The 18975-nt window shown below is 39.4% G+C and overlaps 1 protein-coding gene across 5 annotated transcripts in view; it reads right to left on the bottom strand.

The window, feature by feature from the left end:
- RAB27B (RAB27B, member RAS oncogene family) overlaps window positions 1–18975 on the bottom strand; it is a 176574-nt gene that overhangs the window by 20325 nt on the left and 137274 nt on the right. The window contains exon 2 of one of the 5 annotated variants that reach the window (XM_027525675.1): window positions 4517–4647. The exons of 3 other annotated variants lie outside the window; for them this stretch is intronic. In XM_027525675.1, the coding sequence (XP_027381476.1) occupies window positions 4517–4548 (32 nt within the window). In that variant the 5' untranslated portion in view covers window positions 4549–4647. Of the gene's footprint in view, window positions 1–866; window positions 941–4516; window positions 4648–18975 lie in introns of those variants that run through there. One more of the 5 variants, XM_027525679.1, reaches the window with a different exon arrangement.

Genomic DNA, 18975 nt, shown 5'->3' with positions numbered 1-18975 from the left:
TTAAACAAAACTTTGAAAATTTTATATTGTCATTTTAGCACATGGTAAAACTAAAAGGTTTCAAGCCTTTGGATAAATAACGATGAAAAAAAATAATCATGTAGTTAGCCAGCCAGAATTCTTACATTGTTTGGAAGATTTACAATGTTTTTACACCAGAATTTTCTAAAATTTGAACCCTACTGATGCTAAATCCTAATAAATGTATTATGGGTGATGGATAGCTATTCTTTAATTAGTGAATGGTTTTTGAGCGCAGGTATTTTGAGAGCTGCCAATTTATATTTCTGCATTAAAGCTTTCCTCTTATAACATCATCCTTTCTTGACTGAGTGAGACTCTCAGGGTGGATGCTTGCTGACAACGAATGCACTCTTTTCCTTTTGTAATATCTATAGAAAGTATAACCACTGCTCAGGAAGTTGTGCCTAGCAACCATCCACAACCAGCCTTCCTTGATGCGGGTGTCTCCACTATTGATGTGAAATTCTTCTTAGAAAATGTCTGCCCTGATGGACTGTGTAGCAGTGACTAGTTCTGCGTTTGGATGGTACTCAATGTCTTATCAGGACTTTTTGGTTGAAGATATTGCTGCTCCTAGTCTTTAAGCCAAATGTGTTGCTAGAGGAGATTGATGCCAAAGTTGTATAGTCCCCCCCATTTAGGTTATCACCACCACCACCACTCTATCTTATTCTCTCTTTCCCCTCCAAACTTGCTCATGCGAAGCTCCTCCAAGGGTGATGAAGTCTGCCTGGCTGGTAGAATCAGATAAAACTGTTCATTCTCTTGGGGAAAAAAACATTAAATTAAAATATTCTTAGATAGTTAAGTAATTAAAGCAAAATTTTTCCCCAGACACAAACCTTGATAATCAGAGGGAAGAAATTGAAGCTACTGGTTACCTAAATACAAGATAAAGTTGGAGGATACTGTGGTTTCCTGGAAAAATGAAAACAGAGTCAAGAAGATACATCAGCACATTTTAAAATTTTGCTTAAAGTCTACTGTGTTTTTTGCAATATTATTGGTGACAGTGTCACAAAAGGTTAAACCTTGAGCAAATCTAGTTAAATATCTTCAATATATAGTATCAGGTCCAAAGACGAAAATTATAAAATTCTTTTACAATTATGTGATTTTCTGAGTTCTAAAATACGTAATTTTATTTCAATAATCTATCCTTGGCACAGCAAATATAATACTGCAAAGAAAAATAGAAGCCTTGATAAGCCTTCTTTTTCCAAGAACTGGGCTAAAAACAAAGATCTGGGAAGGATGGAAAAGCTGACAAGTTTAGCAGTATTGTTTATTCCTGCATGATGACTGATAGTATTTGTAGTTCTATGAATCTAAAAGGGAAGAAAAAGCCAGAAGATTGTCATGCCTCAGGAAATGGGTCTGACTCCCTCCCTACATTATCTCTGTGACACAAACTATACCATATAAAATTACAAAAATTAATTACAAATTATTCTGTAGTCTAACTTTTGACATGGCATGCACACACTTAGAAGTTGAACAAAGATGCCAGACAATACAATATAACTGTACATGGTGGAACATGATTAGTTGATAAATGAGGCAAATAGTTGTGCTTTTTAGTTCCAACAAAACGATAGTTTTCGTGGACTGCAAACGTCAGAGAAGCTTTTGTGGAGGAAGATGAACTTGCATTTAACCTTGCAGCATAGGGAGGAATGAGGTACGAGAGGAGATTCAGGACCATGTTAATCGCCACTTACAGAATGGGACTGTCGCTCCTTGCCAACTACCTGACCTACCCTGCATTTCTGCCCTGACGCCACATGCAGTGCATAGACTGCCTGGGGTTGCCTCCCAATCGCATGCTGATTCCGAGTCAACGCCCCTAGCTAACGTGGATCAGTTCTACCGCAGCCCACACAGCATCTTTTCTTTAAGCGAAAGAAGGTGGAGATTTTGTGGCAATGAGCATAAATTCCACCTGAAATGAACGCAAAACCTGGCACCGTGGAAAAAATTTATTCAGTGTCTTCAATAGACTATTAAAGAAACTGACATAGTGAGCTGGGTATAAGATAGCTTGCCTCCACGTTTCTTTTAAAAATAAATTTTATGACTCATTTTTTACTGGAGTGGGTAGCCATTCCCTTCTCCAGGGGATCTTTCCAAGCCAGGGATCGAAACCAGCTCTGCCGCATTGCAGGCAGATTCTTTACCATCTGAACCACCAGGGAAGACCTCATTTCATACATATATACATATAATTGTTTTGGATTTAGTTTGTATTTTTTTTTTTTAGTTCTTTTGTATTTAGTTTGGTTCCTCTTTTACAATTATGTGATTTTCTGAGTCCTAAAATATATGATTTTATTTCAATAATCTATCCTTGGCGCAGCAAATATAACACTCCAAAGAAAAATAAAAGCCTTGATAAGCCTTCTTTTTCCAAGAACTGGGCTAAAAAAATAAAAAGATCTGGGAAGGATCAAAAAGCTGACAAGTTTAGCAGTATTGTTTATTCCTGTGCGATGACTGACAGTATTTGTAGTTCTATGAATCTAAAAGGGAAGAAAAAGCCAGAAGATTGTCATGCCTCAGGAAATGGGTCTGACTCCTCCCTACATTATCTCTGTGTCACAGACTACACCACAAGAGCCACAGGCCTTTTAGACACAGAAACAGCAGCGTCTTCCTCAGAGCCTTTTGTGGGACAGTGAGAGGCTGGGAGGAGTAGGGAAGAGTTCAAAACACCCATGAGGCTCTGTTTAATGAAGCATCTTAAAGGTAGAAGGAAATCTAAGTAATTATGTGGTCTAGCCTTTAGTTTGGGCTTCCCCAGTGGCTCAGTGGTAAAGTGCAATGCAGGAGACATAGGAGACGAAGGTTCAATCCCTGGGTTGGGAAGATCCCCTGGAGAAGGGTATGGCAACCCACTCCAGTATTCTTGCCTGGAGAATCCCATGGACAGAGGAGCCTGGTGGGCTACAGTCCAAGGGGTTGCAGAGCTGGACACGACTGAAGTGACTGAGCACACGTGCACAGCCTTTAATTTACAGATGAGAAATCATGTGTAGGGAAGTTGCATAATTTATGGGGTGACGGTTTCTAATAGAGGAAACCCCGAGACTGCTGTTCATGATTTGAAATGGAAAGTGAGTTACAAAGGTAGAAAGTAGAAATATTTTCATTTTATAGGGGAGAGGAGCTTTCTCTGGAAACATGATTTTCATGGTCGGACTATCTCAAATGAGGTTGCCCGTTCTCTCTCTCTCTCTTTTGACCCTCTTATGTTTCATTCTTGTTCGACATAAATTCCATTAGCTCAGGAATTCACTTTCCTTGACCACTGCTAGAACCACAGAGTCCAGTACAGTGGTTGGTATATAGGAGGAGCTCAATACATACGTGTGTGCACGCTAAGTCACTTCAGTCCTGTCTGACTCTTCATGGCCCCATGGACTGTAGCCTCCCAGGCTCCTCTGTCCATGGAATTTCGCAAACAAGAATACTGGAATGGGTTGCCATTTCCTTCTCCAGGGGATCTTCCCGACCCAGGGATCAAACCTGGGTCCCTTTATGTCTCCTGCATCAGCAGGTGCGCTCTTTACCACTCAGGCCACCTGGGAGAGGGCCAGTACATGCGCGTTAGTGTGTAAGTCTATTTAAGCTTCTCACAGCCACACCAGTGCGATGATTAACAATATTTATCTTTGAATAGTTGGTGGAAGTGGTGTCTCTCCAAGTTCAGAACATGGATTCTCCTTCCTTCCTCACCTATAAAGTGAATATTTAGATGAAATAATGACCTTGTTAGTTTCCATGTCTGGCTTCCTGAGCTTATTTTTCTATTTTAAGTTGCACGAGAGTATAAAAACTTCCTCAGAACAGAATATCTTTAGAGGAACAGTTTCAAATAACCTGGGAAGAGGGAAAGTACAAAGGAACTATAATTTTTGAAAGTGAGATTTGCGTTGGCAGAGAATATATAAACTTGTCAGTTGAAGAGTTCAGAGCTCAGAGCATGGGCTCCTCCATGAGAGCATCCATTTGTCCACCTAACACCCGGTGGCACATTCTGTTTTGCATGGTTCTGCGGTAAGACTCTGACTTCTCTAGCAAGGAGCTTAACCAACGCTACAGATATGTGTTGATGACTACTACACAGACAGGCTGACCCATGCAAACTTAGCTGGTTCCATAAATAACAACTTTAAGAACATCCCGACAAGCTACGACCTTGTGATCTGAACTAATTAAACCATAAAAAACAACTTAATATCTTAAGGTACTTTGGAAAGCTTAAAATGGTAGACAAATAAAATATCACTGATATTGCTTTGCATTCAGTGTAGATGGTTTCAATAAAATAAAACTAGCAAGCATAAAACGGACAGCTGTTGAATATTTTCTCATTTATGTTTATTTGATGGGTTTGTGTTGGCCTGCAGTAAGAGCATTTGAGGTCTGGGACTCTCCGAGCAAGCTCTTCATTATCTGAATGATAGCCTGAAGGTGGTTCTCATTAACTGACCTTGAAATACAGCTTCCTATAACCACATGCATGTCCAGGATGGTAGAGTTAAATTATGGATGGCTGGAGAACTCTAGGGACCTTCAGCCTTGCATCAGTACAACAGAAGGCATGTTCTGGAAGGAAGAAAGCTGAAGGAGAGGGGGTGTAAATTAAAAACAAATAAACATTCTCTATAGTGCATTCTATAACATTTTGTTCTTTTAGCAAGGTTTACTAAAGATAATTTTTACTTCCATATTTCCTAAGGGCTATTTAGAATTAATGGATGTGAGCCTGTATGGAAGATTCAAACCAAATTGCAAACATAAATTAACATCAACTTAACTGAACAACTTTTACTTAAGTTGACAGGGGTCAATGTGTCTCCTGGAGCAATCAAATCTATTTTTAAAAAGTGCGTTCATTTTGTTTCATTCTATGGTCAAGGGATATAATATAACAGAGATAAACCAAGAATTCATTGAGCTTATGCACACTGAAAATAAAGGGTAAAAATTCTAACCCAGGTCAGCCTTAAATTGTTTTTTTTCCTCCATTGATATATCATTGTTCTCACAAACTAACCACACTTCTGAACCAATGAATACTTTTATTTCTCTAAAATTCTTTTTTCTGTACGGTAACATTTTTCCCTTTAGTTTAATTTTGTGGTATCTTTTGAAACTGTATGGATTTCCCTTTTACTTTTTTTAATGAGAACTTCCAAACATATACAAAGTTTGAGAGAATAGTAGTGTACCCCCATATACTGAGTGCCCAGCTTCTAAATTACATGGCCAATTTTGTTTCATGTTTCCAAAACTCTCCCTTTACCAGATTACTTTGAAGCAAATTCCAGAGCATCATAACAATTTTTTTCATGAATAATTCAATATAAATCTGAATGTCAACTAAACACTGACATCGTGCTTACCTATAGAGAAGACTGTCAGACATTTGGCTTTCTGCATATTTGATAGTCAGAAGCCATATCCTATACTGTTCTAGCCTGTGTTTCTTTTACAATGATCAAAGTCAAGTTTCTTTTCATATGGTTAAAGGTTATTTGTATTCCTTTTTTTTTTTTTTTGTGAATGGAAGGTTCACATGTCTTGTTCAATTTTTAAAATGGTTTTTTTTCCTCCTATTTTTAGAAGTTCTTCATGTCTTTGGGATATTAACACTTTGCTATTTAAGTTGCAAATACTTTCCCTCATTTGTCTCTTTACTTTGCTTGTGATATTTATGCTACCCAAAAGATTTTTATTTTTGCTGTTGATGTTTGGGGGAGGAGAAATCAAATTCTGAATGGCAGGAATTCACTTGTGTGTTCTTTGGCTACTTACATGGTTTTAATTTTATGTTTAAATATCTAACTCACCTGGAATTTACCAAAAATATGTTATGAAAAGTTGATTCAAACATATTTTTATTGTTATCCAAATACAACTTATGAACAAATTCATCTTCTCATCACTGATTTAAGGAACTACTTTTGTCACAAAGTGAAGTTTCATACACAGTTGAGTGTATTCCTAGATTATTCTTCTCTGTTCCCATCGTCTGACTGTCTCTTCATGCAGCACCAGTTTAAATGTGATTATTCATAAAATGTTTAATATCTGAAAAAGTTATCCCTTTCTTATTGTTCCTCTTTTCTTAACATCTTTACAATATTAAATTTTCTTATCCCCAAACATATGTCTTCCATGTGGTCAAGTCATCTATTGTGACTTTCAGGATGACTTTATGGTTTTTCTAATACAAATTTTGGATATTTTTGTTAAGTTCACAATGAAGTATTTTATTTTTTCATTTGCTTTTGTAAGGGATTCATCTGTTAACTTTTGCCTATTATTGTTTTCCTGTTTTTATGAAGATTGTTGACTTCTTCATATTGATTTTATTACCCAATGCTTTGCCAAAATTCCTTACTATTTTAGTGTTTTTTCAACTCATTATTTTGAATTTTCTAGATGTACAATTATATCATTGATTAACAGATATACCTTCCTTTCAAATTTTTATGCTTCTATTTGTTTTTTCTTATCTTTTTTCATTGGCTGATGCCTCTACTATAAAGGTAAAGAATAATAGAGATAGTAGACATCCTTGTTTCTGATTTTAGTTAGAAATTCTCTTGTGTTTTCCCATTAAGGAATATGCTGGCTGTTTTTAACATGAGTGGATATTGAATTTGTCAATTATTCTTTCTTTTTCTATTGAGATGATCTTCCGGTTTTTCTCCTTAGCTTAATTTTATTGATAGATTTCCCTACAGAGCAATACTTTACCTTTCTGAAATAAATTTCACTTGTTCAGAGTGTAATATGGGCTTTTAATGTGCTGTTGGGTTATGTCACTTACATTTTAACTTTTTATCAGTTTTAATAAGTAAGATTTATCCTGTTTTTGTAATAATCTTTGCTTTTGAGCTTTACATTGTAATCATTTCATTGAGAGGATATGAAAGTTTTCCTTCTTTTTCTGTACACTAGAGTAGTTTAAGTATTATGGAGGTTATTTGATCTTTAAATGTTTGAAAGAATTTTCATGTGAAACCATCTTGTCTGGGTGATTTGTGTGTTTTGTTTGGAGGGAGAGGATTAAATTAGTCTCTCTTTCTTCTCTGGTAATTGGTCCATTTAATCCTTCTCCAGTAGGATCAGTTTTGCAAAGTTGTAATTTTGTAGAACATTAATCATTTCATCCAAAATTTCAAATGTACTTCATGGAGTTGTACAAACTACTCTCATAATGATTTTTAAAATATTCTGTTTTGATAGTCATTTTTCCACCTGACATTTCTAATTCTGTATACTTGTACTTATTTGTGTAAGGCTTTAGAAAATCAATGAAAGAAAGTACCAGTCTTATTACCTCGAGTTTATTTTAATTTTCATATTATAGCCCATTGTGCAGTAATCTTCTTTTCTACTGTCATTAAATTTCTCTTAGAATGCCCAACTCTAACCCTACTCTTTCTTTTCAACTCAAATCATATCCACACTTTCCTTGTTCATGAGTTACTACACTTCTCCAATTTTATTCTCGTTTCTCTGTGCCCAGAAGGGGCAGAGAACTCTGGGGTCAAGATCCAGTAGACCTTGAAATTCTGGACTTGAAACTGCTAAAGCCCAAATTTGCTCAGTGAGTATTCTTAAAACCCCACAGCTTGCCAATAATTCTCACAATCAAGGTCAGGATACAGCTGCTTCTTGGTCTAAGACATTTTTACCTGAATTGAAAGAGCTTTTAAATCATTCTGTTTACTAATATTGATCCATTTAGATCAATGCTTTTTGTGTGTTTCCCTAACATTGGATCATTACAGATCAGCTGGAGCCTGCCAAACACAAAGCTATTTTGTCCCCAGTTGTAGCATCATATTGACATATGTTCTAAATGGAATATTTCTGAAAAGGACATGAGAACAATGGCTTAGCATTATTCCTGGGGCTCACATGTACCCTGAGTAGAAAGCAAACCCCTTACTGGTATGTGGTTAAAAACACTGTTTAGAAAACATGACTCAAATCTCAGGGTAGTTAAAACAATTCAGGCTTTTGGCTTTAAATGGTCAACAGGAATAACATAGTACTTTACAAATCTGCTGTTTCAGATTCAGAGAAACCTCTAAAAGCTCGTACTTATATTTTTTAATGCTGATAAACTGAAATCCCCCTTAAAAAAGAGAACTTCACAACCTTCTTGGAAACTTAAATGTTTGCAGTCCCAAAGTGTGTGCAGGGTCATTCTGAGGGCACAGGCCTTGAAGCTCACGGATGTTGTCACTGACTTGTCACCTCACCTTGTTGGCACAGGAAATAACTGGGCTACAGTTTCTCTAGCTCTCATACGATCTCCTTATTTAGCTTCTTGAAATCCTAGACTGAGTGTGTGTGCAGCTTCACAGAGAAGGCATAGCCCCTTCAGCAAGTCATCTGCATCCCTGAGTTTAGAGGTGGCGAAGACACAAGCACGTTCCAGGCTTCCTTCTGGATTCCTTGTGGATTTCCCCGTTTGATCTTGCTCTGACTTCATGTCCATCTTTCTTTCCTGACCCTGGTTCTGATGACTTCAGGTACAACACAACATAGAAAGGCAATAGGCTTACACAGACTGCCTAACCAACTCCCACAGCTGTGTAAAATCCAATCTGATTAATAAAGCTCATGTTCTGTATCCCTTACAGTGATTCTACTTTTTTGAATGAAAACATTCAAATGCTGTCATGCTAGAGAAGAATCTTGAGAGTCCCTTGGACTGCACGGAGATCAAACCAGTCAATCCCAAAGGAAATCAGTCCTGAATATTCATTGGGAGGACTGATGCTGAAGCTGAAACTCCAATACTTTGGCCACCGGAGGCAAAGAGTTGACTCACTGGGAAAGACCCTGATGCTGAGAAAAATTGAGGGTGGGAGGAGAAGGGAGTGACAGAGGATGAGATGGTTGGATGACATCACCGACTCAATGCACATGAGTTTGAGCAAGCTCTGGAGATAGTGATGGACAGGGAGGCCTGGCGTGCTGCAGTCCATGGGGTCACAAAGAGTTGGACATGACTGAGCGACTGAACAACAACAACAATTCAAATGCTTGAATGTTGAGAATCTCACTTCAGGTATATATGCCTTTTTTTGAGGTTTCGGAAATTGAATAATTGACACACTTATAGTTAAGATAGTATCATGAAAAGTAAACCTATTTCATCTTGGATCTCCTATATATGCTGTGCTTAGTCACTCAGTTGTGTCTGAATCTTTGTGACCCCATGGACTGTAGCCTGCCAGGCTCCTCTGTCCATGGGGATTCTGGAGGCAAGAACACTAGAGTGGGTTGCAATGCCCTCCTCCAGGGGATCTTCCCAACCCAGGGATCGAACCCAGGTCTCCTGCATTGCAGGCAGATTCTTTAGCATCTAAGCCTCCAGGGAAGCCCTATATAACTTACTACAAACTCATAAATTCTAATTTTGAAAAACAGCCACGTAATTCCCACATTAAGGATTGCTTGGATGTCCTGATAAGTAGCTGAGAGGGTCTCTCAGTGAACTATCCAGTAGCTAAAGTGTTTGTTGTTTATTCCATGGCAGTATTTCTATATCTACTGCAAGGTAGTTTTAAGCCTTATGGTTATGGCCATTTCCCTCCAAAAATTCACACACATGAGCTAATGTACACAGATGAGCTAATGTACACATTAGCCTTCACCTCCACATTGATGATTTAAAGGAAGAAGTTGGCTTCTAGCCCAGTTTTCAATATATTAAGCCAATGGGAGAATAATCCTTTTATGGCTTGGAATAAGAGCTTCTGTAGATATTAGTCTTGAGTTTAAGACTTCATGGAATTCAGAATAGTAATGAGAAACTTCACAGATAGTCTCTACAATGTTACAATGTAGGATTTTACGATTGCTTCTGCAGATAGATAAGAAGGACACTTGGGCAATTCTAGTGGATTTTACCAATTAACAGAAGTTTCATATAAATATGATAATTTTTACCAAAGAGCGATTTGCGACTATGAATAAAAAAATGCCACACACAGGACAACTGCAGCAAAAATAACAAAAATATCAAATAAAAAAAGGACTACTTGTGATAATTCAGTCATAGAACAGCCAAAATAATCTAAACCAAAGGAGAAAACGTTGGAAGATTCATACTTCCCCATTTCAAAACTTACTACAAAATTATAGTAGATAATATAATGTGGCACTGGCCTCAAAGTAGCCATACAGATCAATGGAATAGAATTGAGAGTCTGGAAATAAACTTTTACATTTATGGTCATTTGTGGTAAGAAGGCCAAGACAATTCAATGGGGAAAGAATAGTTTTATTTCAACAAATGGTGGCATGGCAACTAGTCAACCACATTCAAAATAATGAATTTGGACTGCTGCCTTATACCGCACCCAAAATTAACAGAAATTGGATCATAGACCTATATGTAAGACCTAAAGTTGTGGAATGCTTAAAAGAAAACATAGGAGTACTTATTCACAACCTTAAATTGGACAGTGCTTTCTTGGATATAACACCAAAAGTACCAGTAACAAAAAATAGATAAATGAATGTTAGCACAATTGCAAACTTTTTTCTTCAAGAGACACCATGAGACAAATTAAAATACAACTCCCAGACTGGGCAAGAATAGTTGCAAATCATATTTCTGATAAGGAATTTTAATCCAAACTATAATAAAAAGACAACCCAATTTAAAAATGGACAAAGGATTTGAATAGAGATATTTCTCCAAATATTATTTTCACATGGCCAGTGAGCACATGAAAAGATACTAAGATAGCACTTGTTTCCCTGGAGAAGGGAATGGCAACTCACCCCAGTATTCTTGCCTGGAGAATTTCATGCACAGAGGACCCTACTGGGCTACAGTCCATGGGTCACAATGAGTCAGACGTGACTGACCGAATAACACTAGCGTCAGTTACCAGAAAAGCACAAGTCAAAACCACAATCAAGTGCCACTTCCCACCCACTAGGATGGCTATCATAAAAACAGACGGCATCAAGTGCTGGCAGAGAGGTGGAGAAACGGGGCGCTCCCATGTCACTGGTGGGCATGCGAGACGGCACAGCCACACTGGAAAGCAGTCTGGCACTTTCTCAAACAGTTAACCGGACAGTGATCCTGCTGCTGCTGCTGCTAAGTCACTTCAGTCGTGTCCGACTCTGTGCGACCCCATAGACGGCAGCCCACCAGGCTCCCCCATCCCTGGGATTCTCCAGGCAAGAACACTGGAGTGGGTTGCCATTTCCTTCTCCAATGCATGAAAGTGAAAAGTGAAAGTGAAGTCACTCAGTCGTGTCCGACTCTTCGAGACCCCATGGACTGTAGCCCATCAGGCCCCTCTGTCCATGGGATTTCCCAGGCAAGAGCACTGGAGTGGGGTGCCATTGCCTTCTCCATACAGTGACCCTAAGACCCACCAGTCCACTCCTAGGTCTGTATTCAAAGAAATGAAAACGTACGGCCACACAAAAAAACTGAAAATAACCCAAATGTCCACCTAAGGATGAACGCATATACAAAACGTGGCCTCTCCACACAATGGGTTATTACTCAGCCACAGGAAGAGAAGAGGTACAAAGGCGTGTGACAACACAGGAGGACTCGAAAACATTATTCTAAGTGAAAGGAGCCAGGAACAAATGCTACCTATTTTATGGTTCTGTTTGTATGAAGTGTCATAGAGACAGACGCAAATCTGCATGTGCCAGGGGGTGCAGAGAAGAAGAATGGGGAAATTACTGCTGATGGGTATAAGGATTTGGGGGACAAATGATGAAAATTCTGGATATTTAGATTTAGATATTAGATATTAGTGGTGACACCGCTTCCTGAATATATAAAAATCCACTGAATTACTTCAAAAGGGGAGACTTTCAGGCATGTGAATTATATCTCAATAAAGCTATTATTTAAAAAGCCAACAGTGTAAGACGACTATGTTTTATATTAAAAACTATTGGTTGGGCCTAGTTCCAGTACCACCATCTAGGTAATAATTGATATTTGTTTACAATGAAGCCATTTCCTAGCAAATGTCCCGTGTATTCAGACAGTAACACCCTCCTAAAGCCTAGGGAAAGGGGCCTGTAGAATATACTCCGGGAATTACATTCCTGAGACCCTGCAATCCTTTTCAGCAACCCACTCTAGTATAGAAAAACCTAATGGTCAGGAAAGCAGTCAGTTTATCTAATCTGATCCTGTTACAGTTGACAGCAATTTCCTCTTGGTGATTGTCATCAGCAAAGCTTAGCACGCAGCTGGTAGCTTCCTTCTCTGGCTGACACCCATTGTCACAATGCCCTTAATATGGTTTCTGAGCTGAGTGTACTTTTATTCCCTTACATATTCTAAATTTTTCTTCCCTGAAAATTTTCAGCCTCAAATTGTTACTTTATTCACTCTAAACACTACATCACTGAGATGTTGCATAAATATTTGGATCAAATAAATTAAGCTTCAAGACTTTTTTGCAAGATTTAATATTTGACCTAAAAACCTTTCCTATTTATCTCCATAAATGGACTACATGACTTACTTCTTTAAAGAAGTCATACTTTTTTTTTTTTTTTTAATGCTCTCCTACACACAGAGTCGGACACGACTGAAGTGACTTAGCAGCAGCAGCAGATGCTTTTAGACAGGACTTCAGCCTGGAAGCAATAAAAAGAAAAATAAGTCCCTGAAATTCTGCAAAGCCTTACATGGAAAGAATCTTTGACATATTACATCTCTTCCAGGCAGGAAAATCTTGTGATGCAATAAATCAGATTAGGAAGTAAACCCAAAGAGGCCAATGCTTTCCCTGAGATCTATCAGCAAGATCGGAAAATAGGTTTTTCCAACTTAGTGGTTCTCAAACTTGGCTGCTTTTAAAATTCCCTTTTGCCTGGGCCAGAGCCCAAACCACATAAATCTGAATCCTGATGGTGAGACAAAAGTGTTAGTATTTTTTGATGCTCCTCAAATGGTTCCAATATGCAGCCTCCTTTGAGACCCACTGCTTTACTTCCTAGCCCAGGGACTCCCCACAGCCAATGAATGACTCCTAATCTGGAAGTAATCTCAGCCTCATCCTGTAGTAAACAGAAGAGTGGACCGCCTTCATAAAGACATCTCTTTTCCTAAGACAGTGATGGGGTAGAAAGATGGTCCTTTCCTACTATAGGTCTCTGCTTCAATGGGCCAGCCAGCACCTGTCACAGAACTGATTCTTTCCCTTATCATGACAAGGACATGTCATCCTCTATGTCTGAGGTCAATATATCTCTTTTCTCTGTAGAGTTATGTGATGCACGAAAGTACATTAAGTATATACATGTAAACTAAAGTTTCTACTCTTAAACCATGTCTTCATATTAAAAAAAGACATGATTTCCAACTAAAGAGATGTTTGTTGAATAAGATGTTTTACTAACTTTCCAGTGGAGAAGGAAATGGCAACCGACTCCAGTACTCTTGCCTGGAAAATTCCATGGATGGAGGAGCCTGGTACACTATAGTCCATGGGGTCACAGAGTCGGACACAACCGAGCAACTTCACTTTCTTTCTTTCTATAGTTCCTTTTGGAGAGGGAAATGGCAACCCACTCCAGTGTTCTTTCCTGGAGAGTCCCATGGATGGAGGGGCCTGGTGGGCTACGGTCTGTGGGGTTGCAGAGAGTTGGACACGACTGAGCAACTAACACACACACACAAAGTTTCCAGACTTTGGCCTAATAGTCTTACAAATTGGGTTCATTTTCCAGCTGGTTGCTGCTTTGAGAAAGTCATGACAAATCGCTACTGCTTTGCTTCATTATCTGAGAAAGGACACACTAATCAAAATATCTGCCCACAAAGGCTTCCTCTCAGACATGTGAGGAAGCCAAATTAGATAGCATCTAGGAGTTCACAGGCAGATATCTATGGAAATAAAATGAGGGCCATATTATTACAATTTTTCCCTTAAACACAATTCTAGACAACTCCAGAGCCATACAATTCCAAGAATAAGAAAGATTAAAAAGTACAATGCTTCGTTATGGGAAAAAATGTTGCTTGGTCATTATTTTAGCCAATATTTAACAAGATGGGTTTTATTACCATGACAAATGTGGAAAAAGAGAGATTATATCTACAAAGAATGAAGAGGCCCACGTGCATGCTCAGATACTTCAGTCATGTCCTACTCTCTATGACACTATGGACTGTAGCCCGCTAGGCTCCTCTGTCAGTGGGATTCTCCAGGCAAGAATACTGGAGTGGGTTGCCATGACCTCCCACAGGGGATCTTCCCAACCCAGGGATTGAACCTGTGTCTCCTGCATCTGCTACATTGTAGAAAGATTCTTTACCCACTGAGCCACCTGGGAAGCCTGTGGTCCACAGGAAGTGCTCATTTGTCTCACAAGGGCGCTTTCCACATTATGTAGATGCTTATGTTAACTGAAGTGTCTACATTGGAATTTTATTTCTGCAATAGATATGATCTGAGGCCGAACAGAAAATTTTAAAACGGCCATTCCATGTGGTTCTTAATGTGGTTGGGGAGAAAAATCGACAAATATCCAGTCCCTTTCTCTGATAACTTAAATGAAATGAGGTCTACATCAGAAAATCTAGGGCTCTAACTCTGACAGGTGTTGAGAGGAGAGAGAAAAACTCCGGAAGAGGGATATGCAAGTGGAAGCAAACATAATTGGGAGGGCTTCCTAGAAGGGGTGGGATGAGAGCTGGAGTTTGATGGGGCAAGGAGAGATAGAAGGACTGGGATGAGGACATTCACTGCTCTTGGAGGCAGCACATGCACCCTCGGGCACTGGCTGCAGGAAGCTTGGCTTTGGCCTTCCCTGGTGACTCAGATGGTAAAGAATCTGCCTGCAATGAGGGAGACCTGGGTTCGATCCCTGGGTTGGGAAGAGCCCCTGGAGGAGGATATTGCAATCCACTCTGGTATTCTTGCCTGGAGAATCCCCATGGACAGAGGAGCCTGATGGGCTACTGTCCATGGGGTCGCAGAGAGTCGGACATGACTGAGTGACTAAGCGTTGAAGCAGAAGCAGCTTTTTGGGGACCCTTGGCTGATTCGGTTGGATCTGAAGGATCCAGTGTTGACTGTAAGCAGTGTAGTAGTGCAGGATGGAGTCCACAGCCTTTGTTTGCAAGTTCAATGATAGCTATTTACCAGTGGCTCAGTGGTAAAGAATCTATCTGCCAATGTAGGCCGGGTTTGATCCCTGGGTCAGGAATATCCCCTGGAGAAGGAATGGCAACCCACTCTAGTATTATTACCTGGAAAATCCCATGGACAAAGGAACTTGGTGGGCTACAGTCCACATGGGGTCACAAAAGAGTCAGACACCATTTAGCAACTAACCACCACCAACAAATAAAACAATGTGGCCTCAGGCAAATTATTTATCTCCTTATTCCTAGGACCCTTATCTGAAGCTATAAGTAGGTAAAAATATCTGACTCAATGCATTCAGTTAGGAGGAATGCCCCTTTACTCTAGACTTGCCAAGAAACAGAGAACAATAAAAAAATGTTTTGATCAATGGCACAAGGTAACAAAAACACACAGTGAATCATCACTGATCACTTTATAGTCTAACATGAAGTTACCAAATTTCTCAGAACAAAGGTGGTATAGAAATCCCAAGGAGAAGGCAAGGCTGTATTTTCAAAAGCCAGGTCTTACTGCTTCTTAACAAAGCACTAGATTAATTCAGCCACTTTATCCCTGCTGGAGCTCTGATAAAAATACAATATGTCAACAGTGACTAATTACAACATTAATGAGTCTATTGTTTACTTCCTGGCAGTAACCTAATCAACCAACCAACCACGTCTTAACTTCATCTAGCATTTTCCAATATCCAACATTTATAATTTGTCTTAGACAACTTTCACCTCCAGCTGCTACTGATGTGAAAAGAAAAGTCATCATTAGCACAAGGACATTTATACCTACCCCACCTTTTCCTGGAGAAGGCAATGGCACCCCACTCCAGTACTCTTGCCTGGAAAATCCCATGGACGGAGGAGCCTGGTAGGCTGCAGTCCATAGGGTCGCTAGGAGTCGGACACGACTGAGCGACTTCCCTTTCACTTTTCACTTTCATGCATTGGAGAAGGAAATGGCAGCCCACTCCAGTGTTCTTGCCTGGAGAATCCCAGGGAAGGAGGAGCCTGGTGGGCTGCCATCTATGGGGTCTCAGAGTCAGACACGACTGAAGCGACTTAGCAGTTAGCAGCACCTTTTCCTGCTGCTTGGTGTGTTTCATTGTTTTAAATCAGATATTAAAAAAATTATATTGAAGTAGAGTTGCTTTATAAGGTCTTGTTAGTTTCTGCTATACAGCAAAGTGAATCAGCTACACAAATACATATATCCCCTCTTTTTTAGATTTTCTTTTCATTTAGGTTACCACAGGTCACGAAGTAGGGTTTCCTGCACTATACAACATGTTCTCATCTGTTATCTATTTTATATTAATATGTAGTAGTGTATGGGCTCCCTAGGTGGCTCAGCGGGTAAGGAATCTGCCTGCAGCGCAGAAGATGAAGGAGCCACAGGTTCGATCCCTGGGTTGGGAAGAATCCCATGGACAGAAGAGCCTGGCAGGCCACAGTCCACAGGGTCTCGAAGAGTCAGACACAACTGAAGTGGCTGAGCACACACGCGTGCACAGTAGTGCACATGTGTCAGGCCCAATCTTTCAACTCATCCCACTCCCCACAGCCCCCGCCTGATAACCATACGTTTGTTCTCCATTTCTGTTACTTGATTTCTGCTTAGCCAATAAGTTCATCTGCATCATTTTTCTATATTCTACATATAAGCCATATTATATGATATTTGTTTCTCTCTTTCTTACTTACTCCACTCTGTACTGACAATCTTTAGGTCCATCCCCATTTCTGCAAATGGCACAATTGCATTCCTTGTTATGGCCGAGTAATATTCCACTGTATGTATGTACCACAACCTGGTACCTACATCCCACATTTCTGCTTTTACAGACTAATCAGAACAGAGCAGAAGGCAGCCTATTTAGTATCTCACTCAGAGCCCGTTAAGCTTCTGACAACAGAGAGGGTCCTAAGAAGGCAGCATGCTTCTTGCTTTCTATCATATTCTTCAACTTTAGAGGCAGTGAGCATATTTTGGTCGTTAACAATTTGGGGCTGAGAAAAGGTAAGAAGCACGCAAAAGCATGAGTGGTTGACTGAAATGACACTTATGAAAAGCTTGCTACTCAAAATTTTGCATTATGCTCTGGTCAATTTTTCCTTAAACTGAAAAAGGACTTCAGTGTGGAAACTGACTCTCTTGACAGCTCCTATCCATAGTAACTGTTCTCACTGTAAGAGTCACAGTTTTAGCAAAGAAATGAAGATGGAGAGTTGGATTTTTAATAACCTAACACTTGTGATAAGACAGCTCTTCTGAAACTATCTTTGCCTGTATTTTCCAGATTTGACCTAAAATGATAGGAAAGTTCATGGTTTGCTGTGGGAACACAGACCAGCTTCCATTTTGTCTCTTCTCTGCAAAATCACTTTCCTGGTACCCATTCCTGCCTGAGGGAAAACATAATTGTATTTTCCATTAAAGATTTACATTTTACTTTCTGGTAATTTTGGACAAAGGGCTTCCTGGGTGGTACCAGTGGTAAACTCACCTGCCAGTGCAGGTAGACTTAAGACATGTGGGTTCGATCTCTGAGTCGGGAAGATCCCCTGGAGGAGGGCACGGCAACCCACTCCAATAATCTAGCTTGAAGAATCCCATGGACAGGGAAGCCTGGCAGGCTACAGTCCATAGGGTTGCACACAGTCAGACATGACTGAAGCGACTTAACACACACACATTTTTGGACAAAAGGACAAATATCATAATTCACTATGGTAAGTCAAAACACTGAAAGATAAATGTTAACATTTTAGGGCGAAAAATCACAATAAGCTACCTGACGTGCAGAATACATTGTGTATCTGATACTGTTTAGTTTATAGAAAGTCTGTGCCTTGAAGAAATTCTTGGAAATCAATTTCTGCAACATCAAAGAATGTTCTCCCTATATCATTTCCATCAAGTTTTTAAAAAGGAAAATTCAAATATATTTCTTTCACTCTCTTGCGTCTTACGGTTCCAGTAACTTTGACCATATAGTTAAACTAAAAGTTTTCCTGCTAAAATTCAAGCCCATTTTGGTTGATTTTATTCTTACAATAAGAGGCAAAATTATGAAAGTGAAAAGCTTGCATATTAAATTCCAGGAGTATAACTTTTCACTACACAGAATAACAAAAGACAGAAGTCTGATGTTTGCTCTTTCTAAACATTTCTGTTGAATATGCTAAAGCGAATATATACACCATTGTGTGCGACTATTTGTGAAAGTGTTGGTCATGTCTGACTCTGTGTGACACCATGTAGGCCTCCAGGCTCCTCTGTCCATGGGCTTCTCCAGGCAAGAATACTGGAGTGGGTTGCCATTCTCTTCTCCAGGGGATCTTCCTGACCCAGGGATCAAACCGGGGTCTCCTGCACTACAGGCAGATTCTTTACTGTTTGAGCCACCAGGGAAGCCCCTAGTCACAGGGAAGTGTCTATTTGGGGGTTTAAATTTTAGAAAAAAGCCCGCTCTGTCTTCTCTGATAACGTTACTCAGCAGCTAATCTTCTACTTCATATTTACATAATGACAAACACGAGACTAACACCAAGCTCATTACCTTTCCCCAATGAAGCAAATGATAGCGTATACCTTGAAATCTTTCAACATCATCTCAAAGAGTTGAATTTCCCTAGAGTCTTAAACAGAAATAGTTTTATAAATCCAAGTACAGGAAATGTGTCATCATTGAATGATTACAAAAGTCAGCAAATGATCCACTATCTCATGGTAGATAGACTTACATTCTCTTAAGCAACATAAATGTGTA

The sequence above is a fragment of the Bos indicus x Bos taurus genome, chromosome 24 (assembly GCF_003369695.1).
Source record: "Bos indicus x Bos taurus breed Angus x Brahman F1 hybrid chromosome 24, Bos_hybrid_MaternalHap_v2.0, whole genome shotgun sequence".
In the NCBI taxonomy this organism is placed as follows: domain Eukaryota; kingdom Metazoa; phylum Chordata; class Mammalia; order Artiodactyla; family Bovidae; genus Bos; species Bos indicus x Bos taurus.
The sequence above is the reverse complement of the archived record's forward strand: the minus strand, read 5'-3'. Positions and strand labels throughout refer to the sequence as shown.